Source organism: Halichoeres trimaculatus, unplaced genomic scaffold, assembly GCF_033239565.1.
Source record: "Halichoeres trimaculatus isolate MK-OKI-2021-1 unplaced genomic scaffold, fHalTri1.1 fHalTri1_scaffold_2, whole genome shotgun sequence".
Lineage (NCBI taxonomy): Eukaryota > Metazoa > Chordata > Actinopteri > Labriformes > Labridae > Halichoeres > Halichoeres trimaculatus.
Genome location: NW_027437180.1, coordinates 23,830,613 through 23,848,327, shown reverse-complemented (window position 1 = coordinate 23,848,327; position 17,715 = coordinate 23,830,613). Strand labels below are relative to the sequence as shown.

Here is a 17,715-nt window from a genome sequence, read left to right as displayed (position 1 = left end):
TTACCATAGTCTGAGTGTAGGAAGCTTCCCAGTGGCTCCAGGGATTGCTAAATAAACTACACAGCAGCCCAGAAACTGCACATAGTGAAGTGAATATAATGGGAATCCTCACAGAGAAACAGTTTACTTTTTTCCTCCACCAAAACAAACCCTGTGTTACATTCTCTGCCACTTAAACAGATTTGATACATTGGTTTTGTAAATAGTGAGATGGATTAGTCTGAACTAAATATTAACTCATTATGGCACAATGAGCAATCCTTAAAATAAAATCAGCTGATATTGGTCAAATGATACACAATATCTGTGTGTTCACATCAAAAAACCTCAAGGTGAGTTGGAGTTGAGGAATAGATATGGTTGTCAGTGAAAAATGCCTTCTAAGCAACTTGTCTTCATATCTACAAGAAAGATTTTTTTCTGTAAAGAAGGTGAGCTGACTAAAGCGTGCTCAGTCAAGATTAGACACAGATGCTGATTGTATAATGTATGCAGTGCCCTTTCTTGTTGGATAATATATGCATTGCCCTTTCACTCGAAGCTGTTTGCAGCCTGTGCTGTAAATGCGTCCTTTGTGCAAAGCAAATGAAACAGTTTGATGCGCAATGACAGAGTCCTATTAGTGTTGCTTTCACTTTCCAACCCAAAAATTGCCATCACCTTTTTTCTTTTTCCACTGCTCTCTTGTTGGTGCAAACATGTTCTTGACAATACTGAGAGGATGTGTGCTTTTTTTTTGTGGTGTGTCTTTTAGTATCAACTTTAGTTTGCTGACAGTTAGAGCAGTTGCCTTCGCTCCCTAATTTTCCATTCAGTGCCTACATGTTTGAGATAAAAGTGGGACTGCTAAGTGGCACATGATTCCAAATAGTCTTTGCTTGAGTGCTGTTACTGTGGAGACAGGACCAGGAATGTGCAGCGGGACCGAGTTGATTGTAGGTTGCTAAATGAAAAACACACGTCCCCTAGTTAAAAGTATGTTGTTCTCTCAGTCCATTAAATCTTTTTAAAGAAACTTTTAGGGCTGCCTTGTGCAAAGGATGGGCTTTATTGTTTGGTAATTATTGTCATGCTAACACTAATGAATAAGATTTAGATTTTTAATTTCTTTTGATGCACTTAGGATCTCATTGCAGACTTTAAAACTTTTAAGCAGTGTTTTTTACAGTTGATTCCAAAAGATTTGGCTCAGTATTTATTTAATACTGTAAACAAATCATCTCCAGCAATGCTGTGATATTTTTTCCCAGATACATTCAAGCATCTTTACCAGGGAATCTTATTCTTGCTCAGCTAAATTATGTAAAAACATTCAAGATACTGACAGGCTTTTATCTATTTATTCAAATTTCATCCACTATTTCAGGCATTTAAAGACAATTTCATGCTTTCTGATACTTGACAAGCGACAGCTCTGACCAGAAATGCATTCTGGTCCTAGAAAGTGGGTGTCGAAAAACAAACAGCTTTTTTGGCAACCAGTTTGCTGTATGCTGCTGTTGGTTAAAATTGGTTGTATTTATTCATAAGTGATGTACACATTACACTGAATATGGTACTTATACCATATATACTTATACTTATATGGAGTTGATGATCTGTTTATGTGGGCACGTTTAATTTATTGTGCTCAGTTTTGTTTTGTCTGTGGCTTAGAATTTTATTTTTCTTTAAAAAAATGTGGGAATAGGCCTCTTCAGAGCACTTCCAGGGCCAAATGGCATAATGCTTATTAGGGCTGGGATGATATCCTTTTCTCCTGATTTGAGTCTTGTATGATTTTTGGGGTGAGACTTTTTCGATTGCTCTGAGTTTTTTTTGATTTTTAGTTTGATTTTTAACACCAGACCATGTGAAAAAATTGAATGATGATGTTGATGTCTACAAACTATATCAGGACCATATTTTTTACAAAAAGTGCACATTACACGTGAGTTGGTTTTCAGTATTTATTCAGGGGATCTGAAATCTCAACTCTTTCTAATCCAATTAATACACAAAGACTAAAATAAAGGATTTGAATTTGGAAAAACAACAAAGGAAATTGGAACAAAAAAATATGATTCAAAATCATTGAACAAAAATTTAAGGTCTTACGATAGATGTTTTTTTTTCTCTCACTCCTAATCTTTATTCACTTGTTGTGGTGGCTATTTGGTATTCTGTTATCGCAGCTTGGCAGTCAGAGTAAGGCTCACCAAGCCAAGGCTCCAGTTAGTGTTCAGTACTGGTATTACATTCTTGTGAAGGGTCTAATGCAGAGATACAATAAAACTATTAAAACACATATTATGGCTGAAACATTCTACATTAACTTGTGAACTTGGTAGATTTGGTGCTTTGGACTGAACCAGGCTCACGTGCTGCACTGTTTTGAGGTTTTTTTGCCTGGCTTACCAACCAGGTGCTGTCTATGGCTTCATATTTATTATACAGACATGCGTAGCATCAACCTTTCCTTTAAATTTGGGGAAGAAACATATTATTTATCATCTTTAATTGATGTTAAAACTTTACCATGCACTTTATTGATTAGTTCACCTTTTTGATTAGAAATAGTAGCTTTAGTATTATAGTATCTTCAGAGAATCTCCCTACATAGTACTCTGGAATGGAAGTGTGTGTTGTCAGCTGAAAGACTACATCCAACCCTGGCTGGCATTGCAGGACACAAAGAAGGCAACAGTGCAGATAGTTGGATAAATATAAAGAGGGGTGGTGTAATAGAAATGAGGATGGACTCTGTGTTCTGTCACTGTGTTATCAGAGGCCCATGCAGAGAGCTCTTCAGTGCTGGAAGGTAGAGTACCATCCCCTCAATACAACTGTAATATTGAATCAAGGAGTACTGCTCTGAGGCCTGTTCAAAGGCCTTTGAAATAACACTGTTCCAAGTAACAATGGGAGCTTTGTATTGTCAGCTAAGTCCCAAAAGCTATCTCAACTGGAATTAATAGGCAATTTTTAAAAGAAATGAGGAAAGAAAACCCCATTCAGTCATATATTACAGGGATGTAACAACTGTATCAGAAGATTTTTTAAAGTCACGTCCCAACGCTCACAGCCAGTGCACAAATAAATGATTTTGATGTTTTCTTTAAACTTGAGTTTACACTCTGGCTGAAGAAATTCTGAACTCATTTTGACTGCCGGGTATGAAACAGCTTTAGATCCCTTTTTGAAACAGACAAAGAAATGATGAGACTACTTTGCTGTACAGAGTATCAGTGTTCTCCATTGTTGGCTGGTGAAATAATGGAGCTGGTCTTAAGTATACTCTTCCCTTGAGCCAGCTGTTGACAGCAGTTTTTATGTCAGGGCTGGATGTATACAGCCAAAGCAGTGATGCATGAAATAGAGATGACTCACTGGATATTGAAAAAGATAAGAAAGACATGTTTTTGTGTGTGTATGATACTGGATCATCATCAGGATAATGTCTGAGCCCTGTCCTAATGTATTATGACCTCTGTGTGCCCTTAAAGCAAAACAGAGGAATTAATTTGAGTCACAGAAGCGTGGCATTTGCTAAAAGCCTCTTCATGGCATTACAAACGGCATTGTTTCTCAGAAGATCAGCTGAACATTGAACTCTGCTGATGATTTCAGATAAAGTAGTATTGTAATTTTTTCACTACATCAACAATATGTTACGTGAACATGCTTGAATGCTAAAACCTAGCTATGGTACTATGTTTATATATCTTTTATGCCAAGTGTACGTTTTCAAATAGCTAAATTACAGTGATATAAACTTGTTAATGTGTTCTGACTCTTTGTGACCTACCATACCTCATCAGCCAATGTGTATCTTTGCATTTTTACATGCTGTAAAAAAAAAAAAAATATATATATATATATATATATAAACCTTTGATATATATATATATGTATATATATATGTATATATATATATATATATATATATATATATATATATATATATATATATATATATATATTAAGATGATGTGGATATCCCAAACTTTAATAAAATTTTTTGACTGCCAGACTAATGAAATAAATTGGTAAAAAAGTGCATAAAAATGAAAAAAAGTATGCAGATTTTTCCAATTACAGAAATGTCATGCCCAGATTACTCAAAATTGTAAATACAGATTTCAACATAGAAAGGGATGTGAGTAGACATGTTCTGTTCATAATGTTTATTGTTGTTTACACTCTCTCGGATTTCTGCAAAAACACTAGTTGAAGGAAGCAGCGCTCAGAGACATGTTGAAAATGCGTGATGAAATCTTTCTTATCTGATTTCAAATCTACGGCCAATAGAAACTTAATATGCAAATGGTTGTACTGGGGCTATGCTGGGCTCTGTAGGGTTAAGGGCCCTAGTCCTGTTACAGTGACAAACAAATGCTGATTGAATTAAAAAAAAAAATCATAGTCCTCATACCGATTGGAAAAGTCATTGATGACACTGGCCATGTGAGTGCAGACATCAGGCAGTCAGATCGCTTCAATTGACCCAAGTAATGGTTGACTGATGCATCTGCATGTCTCTTGAAGAACAACCTTCCACACAAAAACCTATTTTTAATTATTCAAAGACTGATCTGCCCTTTCCTTAAAACTACCAGACCACAGTTCACAGCACAGCACTTTGCCATACACTAACAAAACATATTTTTGTATCAAACTTTACTTTGACTCAGACATTCTTACCACCAGACTTTCGTTAGATCGATCAGATGTCTGTGAACTTTGGGATAATTTGATACAAGGTAGCTGGGTAACAGAAAGGCAAACTCTTTCTGTAACCCACCAGACCCGACAGCATCGAGGTGGAATTTGAAGCATTCTGCCAGCGCTGTGGATGGGGTGGGGGGGACACACTGGGAAAGTTTATGCAAGCATGTGAGCTAGAGGCCTGAGAAGGCTGAGGAATGTGTGGAAGGGGTGAGCAGAATTAACGAAGGTAGTTCAAAGCAAACCCCAACTTTTTTAACTGCATAATGAACAAGGAAGTGTAGGTGTACATGTAACTGGTTGTGCAGTATCACAGCTGTATGAGTGAAAGGTTAATGGCGCTCACAGTCATGTGGAATAATAAAATCAGCATGAGAGACAACCTGGGTTTTGTTCTCTTAACCGTGTATTGACGTATACTATATTTAGTACTCCACTTTGTTTCACTAGGCAACTTGTGACCTGCCAGGAACAGTTCAAAGCAGCTTTTCAAAAGCAAATTTCACCCTTTTCAAAGTGTGGCAAACTGAACCTCCACTGTATGTTGCAGTAGAATATAGTCATTGTGAATCTGCACAGGATGTGGCTTGAAAGACACAGATACGTAAAATACCTGCTGGCCTTGATAATTTGTAATCCTCTGGCTGTCTAAAGACTCCAGCACTCTGCCACTGTGCTCAAGTAACTTTGAAGAACAAAGCCAGAGGGAAAAGAAAGGAGCAAGAGGGGGGAGGAAAAAGCGGAAAGCAAATCTGGCAGAGGCTTCTTGCACGGTCTGTTTTTCTTTCTCTTGTGGCCTTAGGGCAGTTCTTTTGCTTCTGCCATGGTGGGAAGGCTAGGTATATGGGATGGGTGTGGCTTCTGAATTCTTCAGATTCACCTTTCATGTGCTTTGTTTGTGACTTTTCAGCCACAGGCCATTGCAGATCACTTTTCATATTCTGTTTTACAACTGAGGGTAAACTTGATCTGTTTTGGAGCGTCGGTGGAGATACACTTGAATTGCAAACACTCTTTTGCATTGTTTAGAGAAATAAAGTAACTTTTTTCTTGCAGCTGCAGTTGTTGCAAGTTTTCTGACAGCACAATATGAAGTTTTATGCTGCATTCTGATAGGTAAAAGGTTAGGAACTATGAGCAGGAAGCATGACCCTGCTGAAAGTGGAATTGTTCTGCTCCGCTGGTGTCAGCCAGTCAAACAGATGAGCACTCAAGCATGGGCATCTCCCTGGCAGAGGCACAAGAGATGTCTCATACTTTCCCGTTTGTCTTTTCCTTTCCTCTTTTTGCTTTGTCTTAAAAGCTGACATGCATGTGCATACATGACAGCAATTTTCTCAGCTGCACCTCCCGTCCTCACACCACCCCCTTTAACCATTCTCACCTGCCCATTCTTGTCTTAACTGCTCTCTATTTAATGTCCTCTTTTCCTGCTAATTCCCTCTCTGCGGGGGGTTGAAAGATTTATCCTTCTCGTCCTTAGTGTCTCTATGCTAGTTTGCTCACAGCAGCTCTGCATTTCTTATTCATGTATAACATTTCTAGTTATCTGCACCTTTTACCTTACAGCAGTGATTTTGAATATTCATTGCAGGTTGTTGGTAAGATCAGAACTTTGTTCATATCACTTTTTTTTACATAGTAATCCTTGTGGACAAGTCCCTTTTCAATTTCTAAAAAGTCAAGTTTTGTATTCTGTGTGTATATTCAGCTTTAAGCAATTAGTTTGATTATACAAAATCTTCTAATTTACATTCCCGATACACCTGCCAATGCTGTTTTGGCTGTGGGACTTCTGGCTTTTAGGAAACATTAGGGAACTACCTATTTTTTCCCTGCCTGACTACCCTTCTTATTACATGCCTCAAGCTACATTGAGAGAGCCATAATGATGACTAATGACAAGAGAGGATACCAGGCTGAAAACGCAGTGACGCTAAAGCGAAGAAGGGTGGGGAGAATAAATGAGCTGTGCCACCTAAACTCCCCTCTCCATGTTAAATTTGAGAATTTTTGTGGCGAGCCATTAACAGTGTTAAATCTTCTCTGTCAAAATCTATCATTGCCCAAAGCAACTTGTTTGAGCGCTCTCAGCTACACTCCACTCTCTCACAGACATCTAGTCACAGTAAGTGGAGAAAGGGAGCAGCACAGTCTGCAAACCATTCAGAACTTTGAAATGTCTGTTTCATAGGTGTTTTCATCGACGTCTTTGGCTACAAGGAACTGGGAGTCAGTAATAGAACCATACCCATTGTGAAATATTGAAAACAGCCATACTTATGCAGCAGTGATAAGGGTTTGTCTGTACCATGCGTCACTTTTATTGTTTTCAGATAGGAGAAGCAAATAAAGCTATAAATCTTCATTGCACTTATCAAGGTTATACAGCCATAGCAAATAACACAGACTCGGAAAATGGTTGTTATTATAAAGGTTGTCTAGGTTTCTTTTGTCTTGAAGCTATGTGTGTTTATCAGACCGAGCTGCACACTACTTTATTGCTCCTTGTTCAAATAATAGGACCACAACTACAGAATTATCCACGTAATACTGTTATTTTACTATCAGCATCTAACAATAAAGCAAACATATCACACTTTTCAAGTCTCAATTCATAACTTAACATTATCATAGCAAATAACAGAGGTAATAATGCAGTATTGACCCAGATACAAGAGGTTTGTTCTCTTGGAAAAGTGATATCTTGTTATATATTTAGGGTTCAGTAATTAACTAGTGAGTGATCATGTTAATCACATACATGTAAAGTTACTTGACAAAAGAAATGTTAGTCTAGGTATCTAAGGCTATTAGTTCTTTCTAAGCTTATATTAGCATGTTTAATGAAATGGTAATTACTTGAAGCTAATGCCAACCAGCTTTAGGTTAAATTAACTAAATTTGACTTATGTTTACAAGTGAAAGGAAATTTTTTTTTTTTTTTTTGGGGGGGGGGGGGGGGTCACCCAGGGTTAAATTTTCTAGAAAATGTTTTTGTAGCTAAAACATCTGATGTTTTCTTACATGTAAATAATAACTACATAGAATTTGAACTTCAGACCCATAACATTCAATGAGAGGAAAAAGCCGCCACAAATGATGTTACATCGTGATGTTAATGTTCTTATCCTTACATATATCATAATAGTCTGTCATATTGAAAACAAAAGCAAAGCCACTCTTTGTTTATACAAACAATACTTTGCTTCCTCTTCAATTCAGTCTGGCATTTTTATTGCTCATGTTGAGAAACAGAGGAATTGATCCTTAGTGCTAGATAATGCACAATACATAAAAAAACTGAGGCCCACTTAGATCTGTCAGCCAGACCATTTTAAGATGACTACAGGGGGAAATTGCACATGATGGCAGCAATTTGGTTATCATGTCAGGATGATTCTATTTGAATCATTAGCCTGCAACACATTAAGAAACATCAAATCCATGTCGTGTGCATACAGAGTCTCCCTTCAACCCATTTAAACACACACACAAAATTAAAACAAACGCTCACACTCTTCTCCCAAATGTGTCTGCTGAGCACCGGGTGAGTGTCTAAGTGAGATCATTTGGAGATTAAAAGCACCAAAGCAAATTCTGTGCTGTGAACTTTTCCTCGCAACTGGAAGCAGAAATAGCCAGTTTCAGCCGTTTGCACAACTTAACCAGTGTTAACAGGCATCTGTGGACTTTAGAATTAATTGTTTTAACTTTTATGCATACATTTGTTCCTTATTAATGTAAACAAACACCTTACATTTTTTGTTGTTGTCAGGAATGAGACAGTTATATTTGGCTGCGTAGGTGCAAAACATCTTTTTGCTGTTTAACCTTGTTTTATAATGCATTCAGAGACTTTTGTTCTTTCAGTTAGTTCCATATTTTTATAAAATCCATTTTGGTCGCTTCAAATTGCCAGGCTTACCCATCCTCCACTCCTCCATTTAATCATCACGCAACTCTCAGGCCTCTGAAAGCTCTTTTGTTTGCTCAGCTGAAGGCTACAGCCCCCACATGGCAGTAAAAAAAACTTCCCTGCCAGTGAATGTAAACAGGAGAGCACTGCCTGGTTGTTGTTAATCTATCACCTTGACATGTTTCAGTCAACGCAGCTTCAACCAAGCTCTGCATCTGGCTGTTCAGGGTCCACTGGTGTTCCAGTGTCTGTTCACTCCATTGCCAGAAATTGATTTTTTTTTTCAGAGATCAGCGATAGTGCAGCAAGCGGTGTGAGACTTAGGACATGTTTCACTGTGAAAAAAAAGCTAAAGAGTTTTACTTCTCTCTCCTGTCTTAGGTGTTATCCGAACTCAAGAACTGCTGGATCATGAGACAACCCCTCACTACTGGCTCACGGTCTACGCCATGGATCGTGGCGTGGTACCACTCTCCGCATTTGTTGAGGTCTACATCGAGGTGCAGGATGTCAATGACAATGCACCGCAAACCTCGGAACCCGTGTACTACCCTTCTGTCATGGAGAACTCCCCTAAAGATGAGTCAATCATCCAGATTAATGCAGTTGACCCAGATGCCAAGGCCAGTGATAAACTCACTTACAGGATCACCAGTGGCAATCCCCAGGGTTTCTTCACCATCAATTCCAAGACCGGTAAGTTTGCTGTTACTGTGTTGGCTATTGATGTCTCCATTAATTTTATCCTCCAAGCAAAAAGAGTCAAGAGCTTGTATTGTGGCGCTTGGACAAAAGTAAACCTTGGACATAGATGTTAAACTTTGAAAGAAATGTTTAACCACTGAAAAGACATCATTTTATGACAGGCTTGGAAAAGAAACCCCTTTCGAGTGTGTGTTTATCTAGGCTTCAATTTCAAAATGGTTTAATGCTGAACACTTTTGTTGAGAACTGCCTAACTTCCTAACTGTATGATACAGCATGATATGATATGATACAATACTAGGTGACTCCATAACATGTGGCACAGTACCATATGATACAGCATCCAGATACAGTCATTTTGCAGTATACATCACAATATCTGATCAACCATGCTCACAAATGCAAAGTGTAGACTAAATCTGTTCACTGTGCCTTAGTTTGTTTTTACTAAATTAATGATTTTTTTGTTAACCTGACAGTCCCTTTTCCAGCTACATCCATATTCACTATGATGTTGTTTATTTAGTCAACCTTTATGTTGGTTGGTCCCAGTGAGAAAAAAAGTTTTTTTTTTTTTTTTTTTTTTTTTTTTAAGGGGGACATGGCCAAAAGAGGCAGCAGCAAAAACACAAAGTTACAGAAGGAAAAGAAACAGTCAACCAAACACAAAATCTCGGATTAAAATCTAGGACTCATTCTGAGAATCAATTGTCTAAACAGCTGTGCTAAAACTTTGACATCTTATAGAATCTGCCGCCATGTCTTCATGGAGTACCTAAGGGCCCTTTTCCCAATTTCTGTCCAGATGTTTGGGACAGTGGGGTTCCGTGAACGCAGAGAGTACTGTCCAATACTTCTCTACATGATAAAAACATAAATTATGTGGAAGCAGACCAAGAATTACCTTAATCAAGTCCAGTAGGATGATCTTCACTTTGCTTCCATTCCTCTTAAGCCTCCAGGTAAACTTCTGCCATATGAGGAAGAGTGTAATTTTCATCCATCTCTATAAAGAGGGCAGTAATTATTATGTAGGACTTCATGGCTCATAGCAGGTGACTGTAACTATCTGCAGAGTTAATCCTATACCCTTCCTCTCATTTTAGCATAAAGAGCTGGAATAGCTTTGACTTTATTATTTTTCTGTTTAAAAACATCTTCCATTTTTTTTCACCACTGTGCAACATCCTGCTGTCTTCCATGATTCTAATGTCAACTTTGCCCTCAGCTAGTTTTCTGTTTGTGTTATTCCCGGTCATGTTCCAAGCGCTGCTGTGAGGAGTAATGAGGTAGTAATACAGTGAATCAGATTGGCAGACAGTATCAGTATTTCGTTCAAGTGTGTTAATTGTATCACACATGACAAAAAACAATATATTGCCACTTCAATATTTTTTCTCATATTATAAAATACTAAAGCCTTTTTACATCTCAACGTTAATTCATGAAAAAACAAACCCAACATTTTTCTCCTATAAGATATGTGCTGCCTCTGTGGTCATGGGCTTAAAAAATATATGAAGAACTGTGCTACATATTAAATCTTCCTTTGAGGCTTAAGGCCAGATTTTGAGATGTACTATAGCTTCCTTGAGCTTCCTGTTCCTGTTGCAACAAAAAGGAAGAGTAGTGTGAACACAGTATTTTTGAACCCAGGACAGGAGTGGGTTGAGCCTACAGGGGTTTTTTCCACTCTAACACTCTAAAGTGTGTTCTCGCATGGTGCTCTGGAAATGGTGTGATGATTAATATTTCATTGGGTTCTTTTAAAGTTGCAGGAGGAGGCTATGTTTAGTTGAATAGCAGAGAAAATACTTGTAATAGGTGCAAAGCGAAGCTATATGTACAGACAGAGCCTCTCTCTGTAAAATGTAAAGATTTAATAGTGTTGAGCTTAGAATTATGCTTGTTTGAAGAACTTACCCTCATTGTCTTTATGAAACTATCAAAGCTGTTTAGCTTACCTCTGTCATATAAATATGAAAAAAACTTAAAGCATCGGTTGGTGTAAATCTCAAGACGTCCATTTTAACAAACGTAAATCAAGGTTTTGAAGTAGCATTCAATGCCATCTTGGAAACTGCAAATTACTAAATTTGTTTTTCTTTCTTGCCTTGCTTACACACATTTTTTCTGCGAACACAAGTGCTCATTACTCTGAAAAGAGGGATGTTTAGTGAAGCAGTTGCTCCAGCTCGTCCTCACTCACGTGTGTGGTCCTGTTTCCCAAGGTTGTCCCATCAGCTGGAGTTATTTTTGTTGGAAGTAGCAATGTGAATTTTCTAACCAAATAAGGATTCATCATGTTGCACGTCCTTCCAAACATGTCTCACAGTAATGCTGGGCAGAGCACTGGACAGGAAAAGCAGGAAGTCAAAATAAATGACGACGAGAAAGGGGAAACCTTGGTTGCTTTGACAAAAAAGGTTGATGTTTTGTTCGTATGCATGACAAGATTAGTGTCTGTATGCTGATAAGGAGTCAGGGGAGGCTGGGGAAGGCAAGAAGTGCAACAAATCAGTCATACATAAAGATGTTTTAAAAGCAGAGGAAGACCTTGAGCTAAGGAGCAAATATCTCTACTATCACTTTTGTCTTTGAGCTACAGCTACAGCTTCCTGGGCTTTCTGCTTTTTTGAAGTGAAAAGTGTGTGGTTATGCTGATGTTACAACTGGAAAGACATGTTAATACAGAAGCAGCTGATGTTTGACTGAATGAAATAGCTTGTTAGTGTTTTTTAGCTGTGCAAGGGAGTGTGTTTATCATTTTCCGTTGAAGCTGATGAAATTCTGGATAGATGTTTCGCCCATCCAGGCTTACATTCTGCTAGCTCCCAGGCCTCCATTTTACTGTGCTCTGGTTCTTTTATTTAATAAATGCCTACAGTAAACCACAGTACATCACTTATTGAGTTGTTGAATAAAGTCTTCTTAGCCCACATATCTGAAGTAATTATTTCCTTCTCCCAGGATTACAGCATTTTCATGAAGCTTATGGCCAAGTCCACTGTGGGCAGGACTCTTTATGGGCTGTATCTTCCAGTGGTTCCTTTTTATAAGCTTCAGAGGAACTCTAAGGGAAAAAAAACTGTTTATGGAGGACACTGAAGCATAAGGAGAAGACCCTTTCATGCATATCAAAGCATGTTAAAACTTTAATCAGTGGGACACCAGAGCCCCTTGCGTCAGGTTCAACAAAGAGTGCTTTTAACAAAGAAAACTTCATTAAATCACTGCTGTGCTGCTTTGATTCTTCTCCCTATGTGTTTTTGATGATTGCAGCTGAGAGTGGAGGTAAGGAGGTAAAGGGGTAGGTGGAGAGAGAAAACGCAAGGAAACAGAGACTCCTCGAAGGGACTCCGAGTTCAGAACTGGATTGAATGACTTGGTGTTTTCTCAATCTGTGGTACATAAGATCAGAATAGACCTGATATCTCTCCACATTATCAACTCAACATGTCATTCTCACCACATATTACAGGTTTTTGAAAATGTTTAAATTGACAACATGCAAACTCTGTAATTACACGTTCTAAAATTGCATTGGAAGCATAGGCCCCATCCTGGCAAATCTACAAAGCCCTACAAAGAGGCTGGAAAAAGGAAAAGACGTTAAGGCCTGTGTTTTGTGTGTGGCTTTTGGAACGGTGTTGGTTGTGTTCCAAGCTAACTAGCTAGCCTGCTATCATGGGCCACAGCCTTGAGCAGCTTTTCCTAGCAGGCTGTCAACCTTAAAACATATATGAAGGTTTCCTTTGACGCCTTGGGTGGCGTCGGCTGCCCTTTCTTTCCTCATGCAGACCCACATTGGCTCCATAAAGCCCAGGATGAAAAGCTTAGGCCTACTTTATTTCTGCCAAGTAAACAAGTCCTGGTGTTTTGGCTGTTCTCTGACTCTAGTTTGTCATTTAAGTGCAAGGCCAGCTCTCCCCTCTTGCAGAGACTCTATTGCAATCCCACCGTCTGAGAGCTTAGAACTCAACGGTTTTTGATACAGCCTGCTATAGAAGGGATTGAAACAGAGAGAGGCAGCGCTGTGTGGTGTGCAAATTGTGCCAGTCAGCTGGATATGAATTATGTGTTCTCAATCAGTATGAGATCAGTGAATTTGAATAATGCTGTTGGGGTGTGAAATTTTAAAAGATGAACCAGTGCTCAGATGTCTGGTGGCATAGATCTCATCCCACCCACAGACATGACCATGGCTGTTTGAGGCTCCTAAGCCCTGATTTGGGGGCTGAGGAGAAATGTATTTCCTGGATAAGGACTCATGGGCTTGTCAACAGATCACCACAGGATCTAGGCTGTGTGAGACAGACAGAAACATAATTGTATGTGCTCTGTGCAAAATGTCACTTGGTTGTACTGGGAGTTGTTCCAGTGTCTTCAGTACTTCCCAAAATGCTGTGTGCCGTATTGGCCAGCATGATGTGGGCTACTGACAGAAAGAATAATGTTTCAAAGCTGACAAAATGGCAGTTATAGAGTTGAGCTGATACAGATACTAATCTTGGTATTGGCCTCCGTTACTGACAAAAAATGCCAGTGGATGTTGGTTATAAAGCATGTAGTGAAACAGGATAATGGCATTTTTCTCTTTCTCTGAAATGTGGACTCTGTCTTAAATCATGCTGTGTTACTCAAGGTGGAAACTCAATGTAGAAATAGTGGAATATTGCAAGAATATACAAATTATCTTATTTGAATTAAAGCGAGGCCAACAAGTTACTGGTGTGACAAGCACCGTGAGTGGAGTACTTGGTAGCAATCAAAACTCAAGTCCTGAGGTGTAGATTACTGAGGTGTAGTGTTGGATAAAAACAGTAAGTGCACGCACAAACTACAGACAGCCAGCTCACTAGTTGCCCAGTTTTGAGTCTGTCTTCATGACAGAGTTGTCAGAGAGCTCTGAGCCAGTCTATCTGAGTTATCCGACATGAATTGCCCACTTTTTGTGTTGAAGAGTGAGCAATGTTCTTCACCAGCTAAATCTCTCTCCCTCTCTCTCTCCTTTCTTTGAAATGCTGTTGCAGTACCATGAATCTCTGGACTCTGAGCAGGGCCCTTGTGTGCCAGAACTTGTGTTAGGAAAGGGCAACCAAGCAGAACATGTAGTCTGAACACATACACACACAAGCCATACACACACACAGGAAGTTTTTCATGTCAAAGCACAGGACAGAGCTGGAGCAAAGATCACAGCGATAGCTGTCTTATCTTGAAAATGCTCATTACTCTACTTCCTGTTGTACCCATTCTACCTCTCGATGTGTGGCATTATTACTGTCTGATTGCCCTGCTGCTGTTCATTGACTTTCAGAGCATTTTCCATCAGTGACACATACATCAAATGCCTAGTCAAAGCACCCAAAACCTATCGGGGACCAAACCTACAACAATGGCACCAATAATCAGGAGTTTGCCTTGAATACGACAACTGTCTGTATCTGACTGTGTTTTCTCCTTAATGGCAGCTTTGACTCTGTGGTTAAACCCTTAATGACAAAAAAGACACCCAGGTGAATTCTTATTATTCTACCAAACAGTTAAGGCACAACCTGTTTTATTCTCCTGAAGGGAGCAGCTCATTGGCATCAATTGAAAAGGAATGCCATGGGTGATGCGTTAGCAAGCTTGGATACCTTCCACAGGCTTTATGAGCGTTTGTCATCCCTGGGGGGTTCAATGAAAGAGGTAATTGGAAAACAGCCACTAGGACTTGCAACTGCGTATCATTTTTATGTGATGCACACTGAAACTTTCAGTTTTGAGTGTGAACCCCCCCCCCCACACACAAACACACTGCTGTTATCAGTGGTGTACCAAAGCCCCAACCACTATCAGGGGAAGTGAGATAGGAAATGGATACTTCCAACAACTTCCTGATGTTTCCGGTGATTTGGGGGCCAAACAATTGTCACAGCTCTCAGAAGAGATTGTGAGAAGTAAACACGGAAATGAAAAATAGCTGATTTTTTTCCCCTCCCTTCAAACTTCAAAGAGCTGTCACGGTGGCTTAGTTGGCTAAGATTCATTTTCACTGCACTATCTTTGAAACAAATCCAACCTGGGACCTTTGTGGCACGATATCTTTATGTGGCATTCATGGTCTTTTCAAAGAATAAAGAACCCCATATCCTCCAGTCATGGGTGTCAGAAGTTTTTATGTTATCTTGATTGACTTCTAGGAACATAGGAGTGAAATTTAAATGGGAAAAAACATCAACCACACATCCAGTGCTAAGAATTTCTCCAGCAGGGACGGGTAAGTTGACATTAATGCACCTTTTGACATCATCTAACACCACAGGAGATCTTTTATTTATTTAGTGCTGAGTGGAGCTAAAAGGCTGCAAATGCCAACCCTTATTTGCAGGGTTACAAACTTTGTGGCCTCAAAGCAAAAAAGAAATAGAAACATTTTGGGCATTCAGACAGATCAGGGAAAGTCTTTTAATTCAACTTTTGGCTGGATGATTTTATTCAGCGCTGGCAAACATGCATGGGATTACAGAGGATCAGGTCAAGACAGTGTATTGACAAATCTGTCACAACAGGGAAGCATAGTTGTCACTGTTACCAGAAAGGCGGAGATGTAAACCAAAGCTTAACAGATGAGACACTTTTGCTGACACGGTGTAATCACCCCAGACTCAAATTACAATGTGTAGTGCTTTGGTATGAATGTTTGAACACTTAAAATGCTTCCTCTCAAGGTTTTGTATTAACTTTCTTTGACACACCTCTGCTAAATGCATCTAGTCACTCTGGATGGGTGCAGTTTAAGATGCCTCACCTACTAAAGTGAACCAAATTAAATGTTGAAGGTGTAAAGGTGCTTGGGAATAAAGCACACTACAGAGCTAAAGTGGGAAGCACCTGCAAATTGGTACACAGCAACAGATTTGGACGGCATTTGACATTTAAATCATCTGGAGCATTGTGCTTCATATGCGTCTCTGCTAGACACTGTGTAAGCTTTGGCAACCCTTAGGCAGGTATGATGATGTTCAGTTCAGTTCTGTGCCTTCCAGAAAATATCGGTATCCAGAAAGTTGTTGATGAATCGCTAGCTGGCAGCTAAAACAGTAGTTGGTCAAAGTCATAGTTACTGTTATTTTTATGGTCCCAAAATGTCAGTCATATGCTGTGCTGAAGTTGTAATTCAGTCAACCATTACTATTTGGGGCTGTAGCTCCAGCAAGAACATGAAGATAAGGTTCTATGACGGCTGGGTTCGGCTAAACCGGCACATTCTCACTTGACTGGAGCAATATTTTATCATCATGTTAAAAATTGCTTACACATGGTGTGTGGCTGTCAACCTGCAAGGAGGATCAAAGGCTAATGATGCTAGCTCTACCACCCTTAGCTTCATTTTGCAAGCCATTTTGCCACAATTTAGCTGTAGACTCTGTGATCACAAGATGTTCAGCTGTGTCATATAAACTGTGCTTAGTTTTGACTAGTTTTTTATTTCTACCCTAACGGGTCAATTGGAATTTGAATTTTCATTTAAATGACTCTGAAGTTAGTTGCTCAAGACCAGCCGAAACTTCATTTCAGTAAACTGAATTACTACTGAGATCTACACCAACCAAAACGTGCAAATATTGGTTCCTCACATTGTTGCAAGATCTCATGATAGAAACAAGCAACCATCTAGACATCTCTTAATAATAGTATAACTGTATACATATATTTTTTTCTGGAATACTTCAGTATCCTTTATCTCAGGTTCAAACTGCACAATCTTTTTATTAAATGATAAGTTGAAAATTTTTCCTTCATTTGGGCTGTGGCCTGCCATTGAGGGGTGATGGTGGATCCTAGAGCCAGACCAGATGAGAACCACTACTTTAGAAAACTAGCCCTAAAACCCACAACTTGCACCTCATGATATTTGCATGCAACTTTACAAAAAAAAAAAAACGCCCTTCGTTGCTCATAAGCAGACTTGGCAACATTGCTTGCTTGCCAAGCTCCTAGTGTTTTTCCAGTTGTGTTTTTAACCGTAGCTGTCATAAATTTGTGACAGTGTTTCCTGATAGTTCTGCTACACCAACTTGGTTGCAGATTTATTTGTTTGAAAAAGCCATTTTTATCAAATAATATCTGTTATTTACCACAGGGTAGCCTTTAAGCTGTGAAGTATATAAACTGAAGGTTTGCATTTACAAAGGGTATAATTGGAGTGTTGTATCAAACTGTTTTTTGCAAAAAGAAATGTTTGTGCAATATCTCCCTTTCACCTTAGCTTTTGCTTTCTGAATCTATCTAGAGAGATAAAGAACCAATATGTTGTTGTACTGTTATTGTCTGAAATACCATAACTTGACTTAAATTCCTCTTGAGTTTTTTTACAAATCAAAACTAGCATAGCT

At 39.0% G+C, this 17,715-nt stretch overlaps 1 protein-coding gene across 11 annotated transcripts in view; it reads left to right on the top strand.

The window, feature by feature from the left end:
- Positions 1 to 17,715, top strand: part of fat1a (FAT atypical cadherin 1a) — a 78,036-nt gene that overhangs the window by 11,035 nt on the left and 49,286 nt on the right. For all 11 annotated transcript variants that reach the window (XR_012598036.1, XR_012598035.1, XM_074665398.1 and 8 more), the window contains exon 3: positions 9,008 to 9,322. Coding sequence is in view for 9 of the 11 variants with exons in the window: in XM_074665398.1 (XP_074521499.1) it covers positions 9,008 to 9,322 (315 nt within the window). In the remaining 2 variants the exon portion in view is untranslated. The remainder of the gene's footprint in view (positions 1 to 9,007; positions 9,323 to 17,715) is intronic.